General features: G+C 42.7%; 1 protein-coding gene across 1 annotated transcript; it reads left to right on the forward strand.

Moving 5' to 3' along the window:
* Nucleotides 1–19,506: 19,506 nt before the first annotated feature.
* LOC143888135 (uncharacterized) lies at nt 19,507–20,784 on the forward strand. The gene is made up of 2 exons (XM_077392456.1): nt 19,507–20,439; nt 20,581–20,784. The coding sequence occupies exons 1-2, from the start codon at nt 19,507–19,509 to the stop codon at nt 20,782–20,784; spliced, it is 1,137 nt and encodes a 378-aa protein (XP_077248571.1).
* Nucleotides 20,785–22,096: the final 1,312 nt, after the last annotated feature.

A 22,096-nucleotide genomic window follows, 5' to 3' on the forward strand; every position in this document is an offset into this window, starting at 1 on the left:
TTACGGAGTTCCAAGGAAATGAGGTATCATATTTGTATGATGCTCAAAGAGAATAAGAGAACATTTTTGAATGGACTCAGAAGAGAATGGAATACCGTATTTTTACGGAGTTCCAAGGAAATGAGGTATCATATTTGTATGATGCTCAAAGGGAATAAGAGAACATTTTGAATGGACTCAGAAGAGAATGGAATACCGTATTTTTACGGAGTTCCAAGGAAATGAGGTATCATATTTATATGATGCTCAAAGAGAATAAGAGAACATTTTTGAATGAACTCAGAATGAAATACCGTATTTGTACGGCTTCCAAGGAAATGAGACATCATATTTGTATGATGCTCAAAGAGAATAAGAGACCGTAGTTGTATGGACTCGAAGAGAATGGAACACCATATTTTTACGGAGTTCCAAGGAAATGAGACATCACATTTGTATGATGCTCAAAGAGAATAAGAGAACATTTTTGAATGAACTCAGAATGAAATACCGTATTTGTACGGCTTCCAAGGAAATGAGACATCATATTTGTATGATGCTCAAAGAGAATAAGAGACCATAGTTGTATGGACTCGAAATGAAATACCGTATTTGTACGGCTTCCAAGGAAATGAGGTATCATATTTGTATGATGCTCAAAGAGAATAAGAGAACATTTTTGAATGGACTCAGAACAGAATGGAATACCGTATTTTTACGGAGTTCCAAGGAAATGAGGTATCATATTTGTATGATGCTCAAAGAGAATAAGAGAACATTTTTGAATGGACTCAGAATGAAATACCGTATTTTTACGGCTTCAACTTCGGTTGAGATGAATTAATGAATTTGAAAATGAAGAATTTGGAGATTTTTCATGAATTTGAATTTGACGTAGAATTGGATTTGATGAATTTGGGGAATTAGAATTTGACGTAGAATTAGATTTGATGAATTTTGGGAATTTGAATTTGACGTAGAATTGGATTTGATGAATTTTGGATTTTTTATTATTTTTTTTTGGATTTGATGAATTTTGGATATTTTTTTTTTTTTTTTTTTTTTTTTTTTTTTTTTTGAACTCAATGAAATCGGGGATATTATAGATCGTGCCTGACAAAGATATCGGAAACTAGGACTTTGACGAATGATGAAACGGCAAACCTTAGGAACGAAGAACCATTACTAACAAGAATGGATCAGAAACACTTTTATGAAACTTCAACAAGATTTTTCTCAAAGAGACTGCTGGTCTTGTCTTTGGGGATTTGGATAACTGAAACCTTGAACAAGACACTTGAAATTGGTAATCTAGAACAACGGCTCTCTTGGATATAACCAAACTAACTGGAAGGAAATTCTGAATTTTAACGGTTCATCTTTCTGAGAAATTGGGTCGACCATCATTGCATCTGAAGCTCTTCCAAGCTTAAGATGCCTTCCTGGGGTATGACATTTTTATGGAAGCTGGGCTTTCTGATGTTTCTACTTCTGAATTCTTCTGAGTTGATCTTCTTTGAAATGTAGCTGTTTGACTAGATTCTTGAACTCTTTCAGGTACAATCGCAGGGAGCTGACGAGGTCGGGCCTCCTTCACCGAGACAGTTGCATCATTTGGACATATGGATGACGATTGACTCCTTTTAAAGAGAAAACTTAGATAAAAGACACTAGTCAAAGGATTGAGCAGCTCTGAAGGAGTGAACATAGAATGACAAAGATTGACTAACTACACAGACAGACACGGTAATGCTTCTGACTTAGTTAACATTTTATTTGGTAAGTCCATCCTTTCGAGGAATGTTTTTTCAATTGGTAAACACTGGACTTTTTCCTTAAAACAGTAATGCTTCAAGGATTTAATTACGACCCCTAAGATTGCTTAGCTTCAATGCCCCCAGTTTTGAGGATGTCATTTGAATTTGCTTGAACTTCGGTTGATCCTCAGTCTTGATACCGGCTGTAGCCTTCTTATAAATTTGCTTGAACTTCAGTTGATCTTCAGTCTTGATACCGGCTGTAGCCTTCTTATAATGATTCTCTTACCGTGACCAAGTCACCTCTTCAGGGTTTTTAACTTGGCGGACCGTGCTAGCCTTAACTTTTGCCTGAACCGCCCTTCTAGGTTTTCGATTCAGCAGGCTATCCCCTTAGCTTTTGCCTAAGCCGCCCTTTCGGGTTTTCAACTTAGCAGGGGAATGATCTTAAATTTTGCCTAAACCGCCCTTTCAGGTTTTCAGTCTAGCAGATCTTCAAACTCCATTTTTTTATTCATCATCATTTTTTTTCTTTTTGTGTTTCGGGACCTAGATCATTAGTTCTGAACACCGGAAGGACTTTATAGGTAGGATAGGGCTTTTCAAAGAATGGCTTAAGGTTCAACAAAGATTTCGACCGAACCTGTGAACATGTTGCCTACATATCCCAAGGTAGGAATCAGGTCGTGTGTAGTTTAGGGCGAATGCCCCTAGTTTGAAGATAGATTACTTGAAGGTTAATTGATTTTTCATTTTTCTTTTCTTTCTGGAATAATTGACTTCTCTTCTTTTGGAAGTTGTCCCTCTTTTTTCTGAAAGGATTGAATTTCTTTTTTTTTTGGATCGATTGAATTGCTTTTCTTTTTTGAATTGACCGAACTCAGTTTAACCGAGCTGCCTACGTACCCCAGTGTAGGGATCAGGTCTCGCGTAGTTCGGGGCGAATGCCCCTAGTTTGATGGGTTTTCAAGAAAATTTCATTCAGGCTCAAAGGGTTTGCAAACAGGTATTTGTTTTGACATTGGGTTCTGATTTTGGGATTTATCGGCCAAAGGAGGCCTTTCGATGTTCAGATTGGGAGTCGATCTAGCTTACTAGAGTCCCTCTGGTACTGATTATTTATTTTTTATTATTTTTTTTTCTTTTTTTTTTTCGGAGTTTGACGGCATTTCCAGGTAAGAGATAATTGATCTTCTTCTTTCAAGATTCTAATACGTGATTTCGACTTTCATAGAGCGAAACTTGTTCTTTGACATCCTCCATCTATGGATTTGTAACTCTTGATATCCGATAATCACTTTTCAATGCTTGCTCTTGAACTTCTTATCTTGAATTTGTTGGCTTCATGCTATGAGTTTGAGAACCAAGGTTATTGATTGGAAATATGAAAGTTGTTTCCACTCCATGCCCCTTGCATAGCATATGATATTCACTTCATTCTTTCTTGAACCTTCTATCTGGGTCTTTCTCTTGGCATTAATGGTAACGCTTACCGGACCATCTTTTTATCCTCAAAATGGGTTTACCAACTCTTCACACTCTTTAGAGGGTAATGTATTTTCAATCGGCATTTACTGGATCAAGGTTTCAGTGCCAGTGTTTACCACTTCAATTTCATCTTTGAAAGGCTGAGATTGGTGCTCCTCCTCTTGTTCAAGTAATCGTTGTGACTCAAGTGGAGTTTCGTCAATTTTGTCCTCATTTGAGGAGGGAGTCTTATTTTAAGATCAGAAGCACACTTAAGAAACGGACACAAGTGAATTATTGGGACTTCCAATTTCATTTAAAGAGAAAGTTCTTACATTTGACAACCTATTCTGAACATGCTCAGGATTCACGACCCTAAAATAGAAAAATCAAAAGATAACTTGCCTGGACTAGGCATTGACCTTGAATTGTAAGACCGGACTCAACAATTGTACTGACCATGGTGACTGACTCAACATAAAATAGTAAATGACTAAAACTTTAACTGCTGCAACTGTCTAGCTTCGGAGGCTCGGCGAAAGCTGGCTCACAAGTAGTTGGGACAATAGAATGAATCCTAAAGGACCAAGACATGACAATGATGACAGATTCGCATAGGGGAATGCCCTTAGTTCAAGGATTATGAGAGTAAACTCTGAAGGATTTAGCAGAAATATTCTTGAAAAAGGTTGCCCTTAGAGGAGGAAGAGACCAAGGGTACAGGCAAGATTGGATCATCAAGATTGCATAATCGAAAGATTGTGAGATTCTGCTCCTGCCAGTTAGGGGATGGCATGAAGATACGATCGAATCGTATGACAGAAGAATGAAAGACGCACGATCAAGAGATTAGATGAGATAGTATAAGATTGCTTTCAACGGATAGATCATGAATGACTAATCCTATGAGATCTTTGGAAATGATGGGATTTATATCCTAACCCCAAAGGAAAAGTTTTTAGTCTTCGCACATTTTAACAGTGTTACCTGAAGGCATCAACCCTAATCCTAATCTAGCGGAGTGGAGAGAGGATCTCGACTCATGACTTTGTTTGTGTACCTAGGACCGATCGTAGCCATTGGAAGATGGACTACGGCCTAATCTAGACACAAATGGGTAAGATATCCTAAACTAGGCTCACACATGTGGTGCACATGTGTTCGTATACTGCATGCATGTGTGGGTTAATCTAGGGGTAAGGCCAAGAGTCCCCTTAGCGCAAATCCATGTTCGATATACTGTACCAGTGTCCGGCGTATCAGTACGTGAACAAGAGATCCGTTTACGCACCATAAAGGTACTAGGCTAAGGGTGGAATGCTTCTCTAGCACAGAGGCACCAGGTGATGAAATCCCAGTCAACCATGCTAGATAACACTCCGGGTTCCTAAAATAGGACGTGTGTGCATGTGAAATGCAAGGGTTTAGATGCAAGTGATATAAGTGTGTGCAATAAGTTTACGCAATCTATGATGCCTTCAGGTTTTGTTAGATTGAGTTTAAGTAAAATGTGATGAGAAAATAAAACAAGACAAACTAATCTAACAAATATAGAGTTTTTATGAGCCAGTTAAATTAAATTCAAATGAATTATCTTTTGGAATTTTAATGAAGTTAGGTGGTCCCCAGCAGAGTCGCCAGACTGTGGGACATGATCCCGCGAGAGGGGCGGGGCGCGAGCCGCCGCGCTCTCACTCTTGGTCTCTCGTACCCACGCGATTGGCGTGTGCATTTTAATTATTGATTTGAATTTGTCTTTCCTGTAAACTTGGGATCACTAAGGCAATCCGAATTCCACACGAAAGAGACTGACAGAGTCGCCACCTAGATGTGGGATCTAGGACCCGTAATTAACCAGAAATCTAGACTCGCTACCTGGTTACAAGAATGGAAGGTATGGGGAGTTATCCACCACATGCACCATTCCTGCCCGATAATCGGTCTTCGATTCCAAAAGCTAACTCTTTTAAATTTATTTTAAATGGCTCATTCAACTCTATGTTAATGTGCGAACTAAGTGACATGCATCCTAGAATCTAATTTCAATGTGAATCCTAGATGTGTATCTTGATTTATTAATTTGTCTGGATTCATTCTAAGTGAAAGTTCTCCTAGAATTCTAATTTCATGGAAAACCCTAACTGATTTGATTAAGTATTTACAAGAAAATTAATATACAAAACACCACAATTTGTTGTGGTGCCGACTCGCGGGTGGTATGCCGTCAGACATCCAAGCTGCCTACGTACCCAAGCCTCACTGGGATCAGAGTCGACGTAGTTCGGTGCACCTAAGCTAAGCTACATATGCCTAACTCAACTAGGACACCGACTTAGACGGATTTGACTGTTTCAACAGTTTTAAGAGGAATTATTTAATTCAAGTTGAGGATTTTATTATCTTAGGATTTCATCTAAGATGCTATATGATTCTTATCTGAATGCAAGTTGTCCCTTAGACTAATGCAGGTTTGCCTACATCCTAGTTTACTAGGCTTGTCCTAGGGAAGGATTGGGTGACTAGTGTAACTAGACCTATGGTACGGTTGCTATTCATAGCAAGCGTCCGTGATGAGGCTGAACTCCTAACTATAGGACTTCCTAAAACCTAGGACACGGCACGACACCAGTGTTCCTAAATTGGGCTCTAATGGTTCTTAGATTGGAAACCATAATCCAATGGTTCCGAAAGACACAAGATAAATCGATTTAAGTTCTCGAAGTTAACGAATTTCAGATTTTGAGGATTTTCAGTTTCTGGACATTTAAGGAATACCAACGGTTCTAGGGTTCGCCAATTTCGGCTCAGAATGACATCCAAGGAAGGGAATCGTGCGCTCTTTCCTTGGGCAATTTAATACTTAGGTTATAGCATCTTATTGCCTGGCAAATCTCAGGATTTCCGTGGACAGTAACCTCGGAGCCAACAACATGCTATAGCTTAAATATTCAAATTGTCAAAGATCGGTTGCAATTAGGATACGATTATGGACGCACTGGCCATTTTTCCAGGAAAATCTAAAGATCCTAAAATTTCTGTTTCAATGGATTAAGGAATGAACATGTGACAGAATTTAAGATTCTTTGGAAATTTTCACAATAATTTTTAATTGATTTCGAATTTTTAATGGATTTTATCAATTTTAATCATATGAGTGATTTTACAAGTGAAATTATTGCAAACGAATTCGAAATGAGTTGAAATTTCTACAGCAGCAAGATGGGAATGTATGTAGCTTACTGGATGAGTTTTGCAGATTTTTACATTAAATTCACATTTAATCTTGATTAAACAATTAAATGACCAGATTGCAACATTAACACAGAAACTACAAGAAATAGAAATTTAAATTCTATGAAATTTCTACAGAAATAAGATATGAATAAAAATAGCATGCTGTGAGAATTTCATAAATTGTAATGACTATTTACAACCAATTCCGGATTTTACAATTTTCAGACCAGATTATGAATTAACACTACAGCCCATATGAAACCAGATCCAAAACACTTGAAACTTTTACAGTAACAAGGAATATGGAATATAAGACTACTGTAAAAATGTCAAGAATTTGAATGATGATCTGGTGTCAGTAAAAATTCTCACAAAATCTGGTAATTTTCAAAGAAAATATAAAATAATATACCAAACCGAATCCAACAATTCTCAAAAATTCATGGTAGAATGTGTGAGTATCATAGTATGTTTCCACGAAATTTCATTAATTTTGGAGTCTGTTTAGTATATAATTTATTTTCCTTTGTCAAAAGATGTTTTTTTGAAGAGTTTTCTATTTTTAAAACACAATTTGCGGAAAAATTCGGAAAAATTGGAAAAAATTCAAAAACAATGTACCTACCTGTGATGAAGATCTCCGCCCAATCCAAGAGTCAAGAAAAATCACCGCCGCCGATCCGCTCCGCCGTCTTTCGCTTTCTCTTAGAGGGAAGGATTGGGGAGTGATTTGAAGAGATAATGGAAGAAGAATATCTTAGAGAGAGGGATTGGGGGAGTGATTGGAAGAGATAATGAAAGATGAATCTATTTTTTTCTCTTCTTTTTTTTCTCCCCCTTGGTGTGGATGGGAAGGAAGATATATATAGGGAGAGAAAGAGAGAGAGAGAGATATGTTGGTGGAGAGCTCATCATGTTGTCCCTCTTAGTGGAGAATCCATCATTATTGTTCTTAGTGGAGGGCCCATCATGTTTCTTAGTGGAGAGCCCATTATTATTGCTCTTAGTGGAGGGTCCATCATGTTTCTTAGTGGAGAATCCATCATTATTGTTCTTAGTGGAGGGCCCATCATGTTTCTTAGTGGAGAGCTACCATCATTGCTCTTAGTGGAGGGCCCATCATGTTGTCTTAGTGGAGAGCTACCATCATTGCTCTTAGTGGAGAGCTACCATCATTGCTCTTCACAAGAGGCCCCACAAGAGGCCCCACTGAGGCCCCACAATGTGGGCCCCACAATGTGGGCCCCACAATGTGGGCCAAATTCTTTCTGGCTCGGATTCTCGTGAATAATCACTCTCCACAATTATCAGGACGACGCAAAATATGACAGAAATATCCGAAAAGATCGAGAAAACATGGGGGACGGACACCGAAATGGAGAATACTGACGGACTGACAGAAAAAACCCTAATTTCTTTATCGATTAAGGCAGAGCAAAATGGGGGTGTCTACAACTCGCTGCTTGGTTCGCCCCGGCTCGACTCCGCAAAGACTGGGAGCACACTCCTGGTCGGGAACGGGCCCGCGCAGAAAAACCAAACCTTCTCAGAAACCCAGTTTACTAAAACATGGGTACTCGCTGCTTGGTTCGTCCCGGCTCGTCTCCACAAAGACCGGGAGTGTACTCCTGGTTGGGAACGGGTCCGCGCAGAAAAAACCAAACCATCTCAGAAACCCAGTTCACTAAAACTTGGGTACTCGCTGCTTGGTTCGCCCCGGCTCGTCTCCACAAAGACCGGGAACGCACTCCTGGTCGGGAACGGGCCTGCACAGAAAAACCAAACATTCTCAGAAACCCAGTTCACTAAAACATGGGTACTTGCTGCTTGGTCCGCCCCGGCTCGTCTCCACGAAGACCGGGAGCGCACTCCTGGTCAGGAACGGGACCGGTCGAAGGCACACAGTGTCGAGTAATTGATACCAGTCAGACACGCAGTGTTAGGTTAATCGACACTAGTGAGAAGCAGACGCAAGCGAAAACAATGCACAGTAAAATATGAACTATTCATTAAAGTAGGGCCTCCACGAGCCATTACAAAAGGTAGGGCCTCCAAGGGCCATTACAAAAAGAATACAGTGAACTGCCAAAAAGGAAAAATGGGTAGCTCAAGGCACCCCATGGCCACCCTAATGAGAAGGACCCCCCGCCCCGGCATCCTGCCCGTCCTCGCCCTGACCCGCCGGCGGGTCAAGAAGGACAAGGGCTGTGAGAACGACATTCGGGTTGGATCCCTTGACCTGCTCAAGGCAATCCATGAACCCCAGCTTGTATGATTTTGTGGACAAGCTAATACTCATTTTTCTGCACGGCGTCTGCCACGGCCGCTATCTGCCTCTCCCGGGCTCTCCCTCTCTGCGTTTCAAGGGCATCGACGGCCTTCTGCAACTGGGCGGTATTCTCGGACTTGAGTCTTTTTATCTCGTCGTCCCTCTCGTTAATGGACCTATTGAGCTCGGACGCCTGCTGGATCAACTTCCCGTTCTCCTCCTCAGATCTGGTGATTGCGGAAGAGAACTTCCGACTCTTCTCGCGGAAGTCATGATAATACACGCCGATTTGGTAGAGCGAGGAGAAAATGGCCTCATCGGCCGCATCAGGAGGCTCGTTAAGAACCTGGAGCTGATCCTGGTTCAGTTGGCCTTTGGTAATTATCTCCCTGGCAACACGACTGTCACCCATGTCGGTGTCGCTCTTCTGAACGGCCCAGTTGAGCCGAAAAACGTTGTCCCCGACCTCGCGGGGGTGGGACGGACTCCGGTAGATCCGTCCCCCGGCTTGGGTGTTCCCGCTCCCCGCCCGTATGAGCTGACGAGCCTCACTGTTGGCTTGCCCTTGGGGGGCGGTGCGTCCTTAGATGGCGTATGACTTGAGATCTTAGGGGCTTTCCTTTTTTGGCCCTGCTGGCCTTGGCCCCTGACAAAGGCTCCTTGCCTCACCTTCTCCAGTTGGGACTGCGACTGTATTTCTGAAATTCAAACAGCAAGAACAAAAGCCGGTCAGGGAAAAGGGAGAAAAAAGAGGACTCAAAAGCATGACTAGCCACATACTTGCCGGGGTCGCTGTACTAATGCCGAGCCCGACCAGAACCTCTTCCCTAGAGAAGTCCGCACAGTGAATGTGGCCCTCCCGGCGTAACTCCTCACAGACTAGGGCGAACGTTCTCACATCCTCGCCCTCCAAGAGCGGCTTGCGACTCAGCGCAAGTGTATCTGGGGTGTCCCACTTCAAAGGAACCGGCCAGGGCTCAGTAGGCTCGCCGTCCTCGACATAGAAGAACCGGTTCTTCCATAGATGTATGGATGAGGGAATGCTGATAATCATTTTCACCTCAGGGCGCTGACTAATGTAAATCTAGCCTCTGTCCATATGCTTCTTCAGGTGCGCACACATATGAAATAGCGGTATGGACAAACTCCTTTGGAGCCGGCCCTGGACGAGGTATATGAAACCAATAAGCGTCCTCCACGAGTTCGGCGCAACCTGGGCCGGAGCCAGGCCGTAGTATCGAAGGACTGCGACGAAGAAGGGGTGCAAAGGGAACCTGAGTCCAGCTCTTAGCGACTCGTCGTACATACAGACATCGGTGCTGTCGTTGCAAGCCCTATCTCCCTCTATCGCAGCCCTAAACCTGAACCTTTGGGGAATGCAATATCTATCTATAATGTCCCCTAGTCTGGACACATCAAGGATACTCTCCTCGTAAAGAGCCTGGGTGTTATATTTGGGATTGGCGTCCATCCGAGCCCTAGCAGTGACCTCAACGGCCCGGCCCGGAAGGAATGTGGTGGACGCCTCGGCGGCGTCACTACCTGCACTCATCTCTGCCCGAAAATAACCATCTGTTGGGGGCGGGGTGTTATTCAGCTCCAAAATTACCTCGTCCCCACTATCTACGACCTCTACACTAACATCAGGACTCGTCATATAAGGGCCGAGAGTCCTGGTCGGATTAGTTTGGGTCCTCTCCGACGAACTAGACTCTGAACTACTAGAAGATGCAGACTCCCCTGAAGAGGACCTAGAACCGGACTCAGAACTCGAAGCACTACTGGACATAGGTGACACTGAAAGAGAAATCAAATATGTACGACCTGAAAAGAAGATTACCGGCCTAAGGGGGATAGCTCTTAAGCTTGCGGACGACCACAACCACGGGCTAGCAGAGCCGAACAGGCAGAGAAGGCAGAGCGAAAAGTGAAAAAATGAAAGGTGAAAACCTCATTTTATAGCCTTGAGACTGAAGGCGGTTTGCATTCATGAACCGGATGATGCCACATGTCCCTCATTAATGAAGGGCACACCCTTCGAAGCAACGGCGCTAATAAATGTGGATGCGGAAGGGCACACACTTCGTAGCAACGCCGGACAGGATAAAGACGCGTCTCATAAGAAGACAAAAATCAGTCCGGCCCAAGCTGGACAGGATATGACGCGTCCACAAACCAACAAAAATTAGTCCGGCTATGATGCGTCCGCTAGATGACAAAAATCAGTCCGGCCCAAGCTGGACAGGATATGACGCGCCCGCAACACGAAAAAAATCAGTCCGGCCCAAGCCGGACAGGATATGACGCGTCCGCAATACGACAAAAATCAGTCCGGCCCAAGCCGGACAGGATATGACACGTCCGCTAGATGACAAAAATCAGTCCGGCCCAAGCCGGACAGGATATGACGTATCCGCTAAATGAAAAAATCAATCCGGACCAAGTCGGACAGATTTTGTACTTCCACTTCCGGCCGTCCCAGGCCGGACAGACGGCTTAGCCGGACAGGTTTTCCATTGAGCCATCCCGAACACCGGCTCGTCCTACCATTTAAGAATATAACTCTTCACACTTCCCGAAATCATTACAATGACTTGGAGAACTGGGGGGCAACCGATGGGGTACGAAGAATAGCGATTAATGAGCTGTCGATGCGTGGCCCCAGAAGGGCCCACCACAAATCTGATAGATGCCCAGGGGTAATTCAGTAATTGCCTAAGAGTGGAACCTAAATCCACAAAAGGGCCGACACCTGTCTTGGGGTAGGTAATCCAACCACCCCAGGTCTCCCTCTATAAAAGGCCTCTCAAGGCTCAAAGCAAGGGGTAATAACTTCTGAACCACCACTCTTAAAGTTTGGCTCTGCACCTCTGCTCATACTGACTTGAGTGTCGAAGGGCCCGTCCGGAGCAACGACTCCGGGTTGGTCTTCTGACCTCATGCACTCTTGTGCAGGACTCAGTTCTCTCAGTTCAGCTCCTTGGGCCCGCCAGATCAGCTCTTACGTCACTGCCGTATCTGTTACCAATTTTAGGCCTAGCAGAAACTATACGAAGACAGGGCCTTGTCCGGGCTTTCTCAAACAGCCCTCTTGTGGAGGCTTACTAAAAGTAAAGATGTATTAGTCATTTTATAAAAAAGCTGAGGTTATTTTTGTCCAAAAATCTGTCATTAATGCATTGTCCATTAAATGACTTCTTAGGAGGGATGTTCGGAAACTTTTTGACACTCCGGGGGGTCTTCCTTACAGCTCTCATATATGAATATAAAATTATTGAATTGACATATTCACCCCTCTTTCTTCACCGGACCATCCCTTGTTCTAAGGAGTATTCATAAATACACTACGTGGTGGTCAAGTCAACTACATGAAAAAAAAAAAACTTAAACCAAAACAATTCAAATTAACCATAATCATATTATTTCCCTCTAAATTTGGAAAGAACAAATTTTCTAAAAAAAATTTGGGAAAAATACACTTAGACCCCCTGTGGTTTCTAACACATTCAACTTAACCCCAAAAGTTTAAAAAGTTACAAGTAGACCCCTTGTGGTTTCATTGGGTTTTTTTTTAACTGGACGGAGCTGATGGCGTGGGGGGAAATACCAAAATGCCCTCGTCTTCTCCAACTGAAAATTAGGGTTTTCATACTTGAAAACTAAAAATTGGGGTTTGATTCAAACCCTTGTTGATTTATCAACATAAACCCTCCATTTAGGAGTTTTATTTGTCTTCATTCACATCATTATAATGATTTGCACAAAAACCCTAATGTTTTAGGGCTTTATTTTTTTTTATTTATCAAAGTTTTTTTTTCTTGAAATGTGGGTTTGATGTAGCCATGGGGTGGGGTTCGATTGTCTGTAGTGGAGGTGACGACGGTTGCCGGAGATGGCGACTGCGGCAATGGCCGAAGGTGGCAACGAAGGCGGTGGCCGGAGGGGCGACTGCGGCGGTGGGAAATGGCGTAACCCTAATCCCCCTGCAAATGACAGTATGTTTGTCCTCAAAATATTAACCATGGTAAGTTTTAGTCTTTCCGTCAGGTTAAACTGACGGACAGTTGACGGAGGGGGTGTACTTGTCACGTTTTGAAACCACATGGGGTCTACGTGTAACCTTTTAAACTTTTGGAGATAAGTTGAATGTGTCAGAAACCACAGGGGGTCCAAGTGTATTTTTCCCAAAAAAATTCATCATAAATGTTTTTCTTTCGGTCCAAATGGGGTCTAAACCTATCGACCTAAAAAATCAAAATTGGTTTGATTAGAAGATGAGATGCCAACAAAATTATTTATTACTTTCACGTCAATCAAAGAAACTTAGGCAGAAAGAAAGTGACTTTGAAAAAAGGAAACGAAGATGAGAAAAGGACAGGATTGCTTTCTTTTTTCTCTATGGAACACTTCTCTTACGTAACGGAACTCCAAATTGGTAATGAAAACGACGCATACAATACCAAAACTACCCTTGTTTACGACTTAAATTTTTAAACAAAACTCCACACCATTAAAGCTGTCACTGGTGACCAAATGCAACCAATAATGACCGAAATCTCTAGTTAACATTGCGAGCATTTCCTTTTCCTAAAGGGGTATTTTGGTCATTTTATCAGAAATCATTATCAACCCACCGAATACAAGTCTCTCTCTTGTCTTCTTTTTAGCGAAAATAGGTTCCTGTCTTCGTATAGTAACTCTCTTCCTTTTTGAAGTCAGGTTTTCTTTGTTGTTACAAAAGCAATTGTATTAGCCCAATCAAATAAATAACATTTATGAATAAGAATGCAACTGGGTTTAGGGGTGCAACTTGGGTCGGGTTGAACCCGAATTTTGGGCGGGTTGGGTTGACAAAATTCGGGTTGGGTTCGGATCTGGGTTTGGGGTTTGGCAACCCGACCAAAATTCGGGTTGGGTTGGGTTGTGTTGTGTTGTGTTGTGTTGGGCATCGGGCAACCCGACCCAACCCGTAATCCGGGAAAGAATAAGATTAACACGTTACTTTTTAACATTTTAAGTTTTTCACGTGTTGTTTTTTCTAGCTTCTAATTTTCTATCCTTGAAAATATAATAGTGTATACTTTATATACTTATCAAAAAGTCAAAAACATAAAGTAAAGGCAAACCCTAACCTAGAAAGTAGAAATCCTTATTCTCTATTTCTCTTTGAGAAAAGCCAGCAGCCTCCAATCCTCCATCGGACCATCTCTCATTCTTCTTCGGTTCTTCCGCCACAGCATCTACAAGGTTCTCTCTCTCCCTCTCTCTCTCTCTCCAATTTTTTTCATTAAGATTTAAAGAGGCATTTTTTTCATTAAGATTTAAAGAGGCATTTGATGGGGTAACTGATTTAAAGAGGCATTTTTTTCATTAAGATTTCAGCAGAAACCAAACCCAACTTGGGAAATCGGGTTTGGTTGGGTTCGGGTTAGGGAAAAATCAATTTGGGTTGGGTTGAGTTGGGTTAGCCAAGCCGGGTTGAAACTCGGGTTGGGTTGGGGGTTGAAGTTTTTTGGGTTGGGTTGGGTTGGCCTCAACTTGACCCAACCCGACCCAACCCGAGTTGCATCCCTAACTGGGGTTGGTTCTACTAAGCTTTTACTAAAAATTGGATTGGATTCTCACCCGACCCACCATTATGGTAAAAGCTCAACCCTAATTCTAAAAAAATTCAACCTAAGTTGAACAACCCGGGTTGGAGGAACTTCCTCCAACCCCTCTAACAGCAAGGGGCGTGGAAATATCAATTCACACACCCCAGTTATGAAGGGCTACTATAGTAACCTATTTATAAGAGGGCAAGTGTATAATAGGAGTTAGCATCACTTTCGTATGCTTTTTGTCTTGATCTTAGGCCCTGACTCAACCTCGGGCGGAGGAATCCTTTAGTTTTTGGAACTTTGGATTCCAATACTTTTAAGTGAGGAGTTGTAGAATGTTGAATAAGAAAAAGGGAAATGATTTCAGCACAACTATATTTTGATACATGCGCTCATTTATCTTGTCTTTTAGCATTTAATTGTCAGGTAAGTGCTTTTTGGGGACAATCAAAACCGTTTTACAGCTCTCTAAACATAAAAGGCAAGAAACATGAGCGACTTGAAATCATTTCCCAAAATTTATAAGCATTCAGAGGTGGAAATATAAAGACCAAAATACTCTTAACTTTATACTTAGACTAGGAGGAATGCTAGCTACATATCAGACTCAGAGGCCGCATTTGGATTCCAGGAATCAGGAATCAGAAGGGACATCATATTCTGATTCCTATTCTGATTCTCCCTTAGATGGAATCATGAAAAATTATTAATTCAAAAACATTCTATTCCAACTAGGGTGAAATCAAAATGCCACCTTTTGGGATGGGAAAAAGACATCCCCTAATTCCACCAAAAAAATGAACATTTCCTCCCTAAAATTCCACCTTGGTTTCAATTCCCACCTCGCCCCTATTTCATTTGTTATTTTTTGAACCAAACGTCAGAATCAAGTATAATCAGAATTAGAAGCCGATTTCACAGCCTAATTCCGGCAATCCAAATGCACGGATATTGCAAAGTTGAAATAACATGAACAAATAATAGCAAGCAAAATATCTAATATTATAAAGTGTGAAAAAAAAAAATTATATAAGAAGTGCCTTCAATGTCCTTTCTGGGTTACAGCCTGTCATTTTATGCAACTAAGAGTTTCTATATGGTGCCGGACCATCATGTAGTGTTCGAGCAGTACCGCCCTTGATATTTGATCCAACAGCGGTATTACCTACACGGGACTTGACAGTTGGGTACCATATAATTTCTCATGCAACTAAAACACTAGGTTTGTTTACGTCTTCCTAGCTCTCTTTTTTTTAATTAACGTGTGGGTTTCATGGTTTTAAATTTCGGACCGAAATTTTTGTTTTCGGTGGGGACCGAAACCGGTATTTGGCGAAATTAAATATTTCGCCATTTACCAAATTTCTGTCCGGAATTTCAAACGGGAGTACCAAATTTCGGTTGAAATTTCAATTTTCCGAATGTCCTAAACGGTTACCGAAACCGAAATTTTAAACCATGGTGGGTGTGTGGGACGACATCAAAATTTTCTTATGTAGTTGGATAGACCTTTCCGGCAAACCAAACAGGCCCTTTATGACTAAATTTTATGAGGTAAGAATCAGGGTGCGACTTGGCTCAAACACAACGGGTTCAACCCAATTTGGCTTGGCATTTCCTTGGATTGGGTTGGGAAAAGCCAACCCGATTTAATTTCATATTGGGTTAGGGATGAGGCCTTGGTCATTCCAACTCATCCCGAAACTGACCTCTGTCCTTAATTTTATCGCAATTTCTTAAGATTATTTTTGTTTTTTGTGTATTTTTCTGTTTGGCCATAGGTTAACCCTAACCTAACCCTACTCAACCCGACTCGATTTGGAAAAAAAGCAAGTTAGACGGGTTGGGTTAGGGTTGAGAGATTTAGAGGCGGGTTGGGTTAGGGTTGAGGGAATGTATCTCGGGCCGGTATAAGGTGATTTTGGACAAGGAAAATGATACATTCACCCGCTTTTCTTCCCAGAACCCCTCTTGTAGAGCATGGATTTAAATTTCGGTTTCGGTTTCGGTTTTGAATATAGCCGAAACCGAAATTTTGGCCGAAATTTAGTAAATAAATGAAGGCAAATCGAAATTTTGGTTTTTCGGTTGAAATTTTGTAAACAAAATAAAAAAATCACATTTTTTCTCAAATTTCGGCCGAAATTTGGTACTCTGGCTGAAATTTTGGAAATGATATATTCACCCGCTTTTCTTCTCAGAGCCACCCTCTTGTAGAGCATAGATTTAAATTTTGGTTTTGGTTTCGGACATAGCCGAAACCAAAATTTCGGCCTAAATTTAGTAAAAAAAAAAAGGCAAATTTCATTATTGTATCGAAATTTTGGTTTTTTGGTGATTTTTCTAAACAAAATTTAAAAATCACATTTTTTCTAAAATTTCGGCCAAAAATTGGTACTCTGGCTGAAATTTCGGGGTTTGGGTGATTTCAGTTTTAGTCCCAACCAAAATCCGAGCTTTCGGCCGAAATTTTCTACCAAAATTTAAAACCATGTTGTAGAATAAAAAGAGTAACCATTAATACACTATAGGGAGGTGGCCCGAGGAAGAAAAAGGGGTGAATATATATCACTTCTCTTTTGGCGTGCTTTGGCGGAGGAAGTATGGTCGAAGGGTTTTCATTAATTTTCCCTTTCTTTTTCTTCCTTCTGAATAAAAATTCCATTACACTATTCAAAAAAAAATCCATTATTTATAAAAAAGAAAGAAAATAGAAAAAAGAAAAGAAATTATTAATTAATTAATAAATTAGTAGCTTCAAAGTCAAATCCTAGACAAGTCCTTAATACAGAAAAGTACGAAATGTGGGCTGATGTTTAGAGAAATTACGGATTGTGGGCACCTTTTAAAACAAGAACAAAACACGGGCTAATCTTCAAAATCGGGTGGTCAAAAGACCCTGATACCCTTCCAACATGGACAAAGTCATCCTTTTTCATTACTGCCTATTAAATTGGCGTGCTTCACGAGGTTTCTTTTGGTTCGTTTGAATGCGTATTTGAACCGAAAGAACCTTGGTTTTGTTTCTATCTTGGCCGTTGGAAATAACTAGAGACGGATGGATACTTGACATGTGTTGAAAAACTTTTTGGAATGTTGACAACCCAAAGTCAATCGTTATCTTTTCTCACTTTTCTTTTGGCTTAGAACAGTAACGTTATTGAATACGTCTCTTTTGGCTTAGAATCTTTTCACTTCTCTTTTGGTCCTCACTTCTCTTTTGGCTTATAACGGTAACGTTATTGAATAGCCAACGGCGATGTTATTGAATATTTTATTATTTCTCACGTCTCTTTTGGCTAAGAACGCCGCCGGATTCAGGACTACGCCGCCGGAATATTAAGGGATACGCCGACGAAAATAGAGTGTACGCCGGCGGAATTCATGAGTACCCCGGCAAAAATAAAGGGGTACGCCGGCGGAAAGCGTAAATAATGGGGTAAGCCGGCGTAAATAATGAGGACCAAAAGAGAAGGAAAAAGATTCTAAGCCAAAAGAGAAATAAGGTGTACGTCAAATTCATGGGTACGCCGGCGGAAATAATGGGATACGCAGCGGAAAGCGTAAATAATGGGGTAAGCCGGCGTAAATAATGAGGACCAAAAGAGAAGGGAAAATATTCTAAGCCAAAAGAGAAATAATGGGTACACTGGTGGAAATAATGGGGTACGCTGGCGGAAAGCCTAAATAATGGAGTAAGCCGGCGTAAATAATGAGGACCAAAAGAGAAGGGAAAAGATTCTAAGCCAAAAGAGAAAATGGGTACGCCGGTGGAACTAATGGGGTACGCCGGCAGAAAGCGTAAATAATGGGGTAAGCCGGCATAAATAATGAGGACCAAAAGAGAAGAGAAAAGATTCTAAGCCAAAAGAGAAATAATGGGTACGCCGGTTAATTAATGGGTAAGCCGGTGTTAAATAATGGGGTAACCAGGCGTAAATAATGAGGACCAAAAGAGAAGGGAAAATATTCTCTAAGCCAAAAGAGACGTATTCAATAACGTTACCGTTCTAAACCAAAAGAGAAGTGAGAAAAGATAACGCTGCTTACCAAAGTATTCAATAACGTTAGCATTCCAAAAAGTTTAAGTTTTCCAACACGTGTCAAGCATCCATCCGTCTCTAGTTATTTGGAACGGCCAAGATAGAAACAAACCCAAGGTTCTTTCAGTTCAAATACCCATTCAAATGAACCAAAAGAATCCTTGTGAAGCGTGCCAATTTAATAGGTAGTAATGAAAAGGAGGACTCTGTTAATGTCAGAAGGGTATCAGGGTCTTTTGACTACCCGATTTTGAAGATTAGCCCGTGTTTCGTTCTTGTTTTAAAAGGTGCACGTAATCTGTAATTTCTCCAAACATCAGCCCGCATTCCGTACTTTTCTATGAATTCCTTGGGCCATAAATATTTAAAATAATCAATCTATATTTTTACTATCCTAAGCAAGAGCAATGATAGATACAAGAGAGCCCTTGCATAAAGAGCCACAAAAGGGCTTTTCATTGGATCCACGTCATTTTCAGTTACATTTTAAAATAGGTTGAAAAAGGAAAATCAGTTACATTTGATGAGGTGTGATGGGGTATGAAAAGCAACGACCAATTAGCTGTCGACACGTGGCCCTTAGAGGGCCCACCACGAATTTGGCACCTGCCCAGGGGTAGTCTGGTAATCTGCTAAGGGCAGGTCAACCTAAACCCACAAATGGGCCGACACCTGTCCTGGGGTAGGTAACCCAACCACCCCAGGGCCCTCTCTATAAAAAGCCTCCTAAGGCTCAAAGAAGGGGGTAGTAACTTTTGAACTACCACTCTTAAAAGTTTTGGCTCTGCACTTCTGCTCATACTGATTTGAGTGTCGAAGGGCCCGTCCGGAGCAACGACTCCGGGTTGGTCTTCTGACCTCGTGCGCTCTTGTGCATGGCTTAGTTCCTTCAGCTCGGCCCCTTGGGGCTGCCAGATCAGCTCTTTCGTCACTGCCATATCTGTTACCAATTTTGGGCATAACATATTAGCACCATCCGTGGGACCTCTGAACTAAAAGTTGTTCAAATTCCCCCTTTATAAAATGGCAGGACGGAGGAGTGCCCAGGTAGCAACTGCCCGGACAGCCCGAGCCGAAGCACCTCGTAGGATTCGAAGCGAACGAATGGCCTCACAGATAGTGGCTCCTTCAGCAATGACGACGCTCTGGTCATAACCATGCTCGTTGCGAACTGGGAGTTAAAGAAAATCCTCGTCGACAACGGGAGTTCGGCCGACATTCTCTACTATCATGCATTCAAACAGATGATGATAGGAGACGACTGCTTGAGACCGGCGAACTCCAACCTGTTCGGTTTCTCTGGAGAAATTGTCAAAGTGGAAGGGCAGATTGAACTCTCGGTCCTCGTCGAGGAACCGCCTTGTCAAGCTTTCGCAATGGTCAACTTCTTGGTAGTGAGGGCCACGTCGGTCTACAACGCTATCTTGGGACGACCCGGCCAGACTCTCATCCACGATGTTGCCTCCGCGTACCATCAGAAAATGAAATTCATTACTCCAAATGGTGTAGGAGAAGTTAGAGGGGACCAACCACAGTTCAGGGAGTGCTGTGATATGGCACTCAAAGGCAAAAATGCGTCGGAATCATTGCCAATCGAACTACTTGATCTGAGAGGCGAAGCCCAAGTAAATGAACCCGCCGAAGACCTCATCTCCATTCCTATTTGCGATGGCGATAGCGAGAAGTTCATTCAAATCGGCTCCTCTTTAGACAGTAGCACCCGGCAGAAACTCACCCAATTTCTTCGAGACAACGCATACGTCTTCGCATGGGCTCCCGCAGACATGCCTGGCATAAATCCGGAGACCAGTACTCATAGACTCGGTGTTGACCCCACCTGTAAGCCAGTGAAACAAAAAAGGAGACACTTTCCCCTAGAAAGGCGGCAAGCGATTAAGGAAGAAATGGAGAGGCTCTTGAAGGCCGACTTCATTCGAGAAATTCAATATCCGGACTGGCTGGCAAACGTGGTCCTGGTAAAGAAAGCCAACGAAAAGTGGAGAACCTGCGCTGACTTCACCGATTTGAACAAAGCTTGCCCTAAGGACAGCTACCCGCTCCCAAAGATCGATCAACTGATAGATGCAACCGTAGGTCACGAACTACTGAGCTTCATGGACGCCTTCTCCGGGTACAACCAAATCAGAATGTATGAACCGGATGTACCCAAAACATCCTTTGTAACGGATGAGGGCACGTATTGTTACCGCGTCATGCCTTTCGGTCTGAAGAATGCGGGGGCAACCGATCAGAGACTCGTAAACAAGCTCTTCAAAAAACAAATTGGCCGCAACATGGAGGTCTATGTAGATGACATGTTGGTCAAAAGCCAGAGCGCGCAAGATCATGTATCTGACCTGAAAGAGACATTCCACGTCCTAAGGGAGCATAACATGAAGCTCAACCCCACTAAGTGCGCGTTCGGTGCAGCTTAGGAAAATTCCTGGGATTTATGGTAAGCAAAAGAGGGATAGAAGGCAATCCGGAAAAGATCAGAGCTGTGGTGGAGCTCACTCCACCAAAGACCATTAGGGAAGTGCAGCGGTTAACCGGAATGGTGGCCGCACTAGAGCTCTTCATCTCAAAATCTGCAGAGAGATACCTTCCTTTCTTCAATGCTGTTAAAGGAATCAAAACAGCCCCCTGGACATCTGATTGTCAAGTTGCATTCGAAGAGCTGAAGCAGTACTTGTCCTGTCCGCCATTGTTAACCAAGCCAGAGCCCGGAGAAGAGCTACACTTGTACCTGTCAGTGAGTCCCATGGCATTGGCGGCAGTACTGGTTCGAGAAGAGCACAACTAGCAGAAACCAGTCTACTATGTCAGCAAGGTCTTACACGATGCTGAGACCAGATACCAGCGAGTGGAGAAGCTGGCTTATGCTCTCATCATGGCGGCCAGAAAACTAAGGTCGTATTTTCAAGCCCATACAATAAAAGTCTTAACCGATCAATCGCTCAGACAGGTTCTCCACAAGCGGGACACCTCAGGGTGACTTGTGAAGTGGGCCGTGGAACTGAGCGAATTTGATATCCAATGCTTGCCCAGGCCAGCGATAAAAGCCCAAGTACTGGTAGACTTCGTAGCCGAATGTACCATTCCCTAGAAAAGCACCGCGTTTGAAACTGTCCAAACTCCGGTTGTAGAAGAGATTACACCTGGGGAACAAGCAGAAGTTGGGGAGAATGAACCTGTAAGAGCAGAAGTTGGGGAGGCAGACCAGAATCCGTCGTCCGATGAGCCGCGCTGGGAAGTATATGTGGACGGATCTTCAAATAAGACTGGCTGCGGGGCCGGCCTGATCCTCATCCGGCCTGAAAACTTTGTTCTGAACTATGCACTAAGGTTCGGATTTCGCGCATCCAACAATGAGGCAGAATATGAGGCTCTCATCGCCGGAATGAACTTGGCAGCCCAAACCCGTGCCGAAAAGCTAAAGGCGTGTTGCGACTCCCAACTGGTCACAAACCAGATCCAAGGAGTCTACGAGGCCCGCGATAAGCGCATGATTAAGTATCTTTCCAAGGTCTACCAGCTAGCCAGCAAGTTCAAAAGCTTCGAGGTCATCTGAATCCCTAGAACGGAAAATGCAAAAGCAGATGTGCTGTCCAAACTGGCAGCGTCCGGTTACACCGCTCTCGGGAGTATATGTATGGAATTTCTGAAGAAGTCCAGCATCGAGAACGAGGCAGTGGGAGTAATGCAGGTCGAGCACGAACCATGTTGGATTGACGAAATCATCGATTA

This window comes from Tasmannia lanceolata, unplaced genomic scaffold, assembly GCF_043159265.1.
Source record: "Tasmannia lanceolata isolate RefF3 unplaced genomic scaffold, GAP_Taslan_0.1 ptg000012l, whole genome shotgun sequence".
Taxonomy (NCBI): Eukaryota; Viridiplantae; Streptophyta; class Magnoliopsida; order Canellales; family Winteraceae; genus Tasmannia; species Tasmannia lanceolata.

Excerpts from the sequence above, each read along its gene's own strand:
- LOC143888135 (XM_077392456.1), top strand. The coding sequence starts at position 19,507 with ATGCTCGTTGCGAACTGGGAGTTAAAGAAAATCCTCGTCGACAACGGG. Across the intron at positions 20,440-20,580 it reads ATCAACTGATAGATGCAACC|AATGCGGGGGCAACCGATCA; the intron begins GTAGGTCACGAA and ends TTCGGTCTGAAG.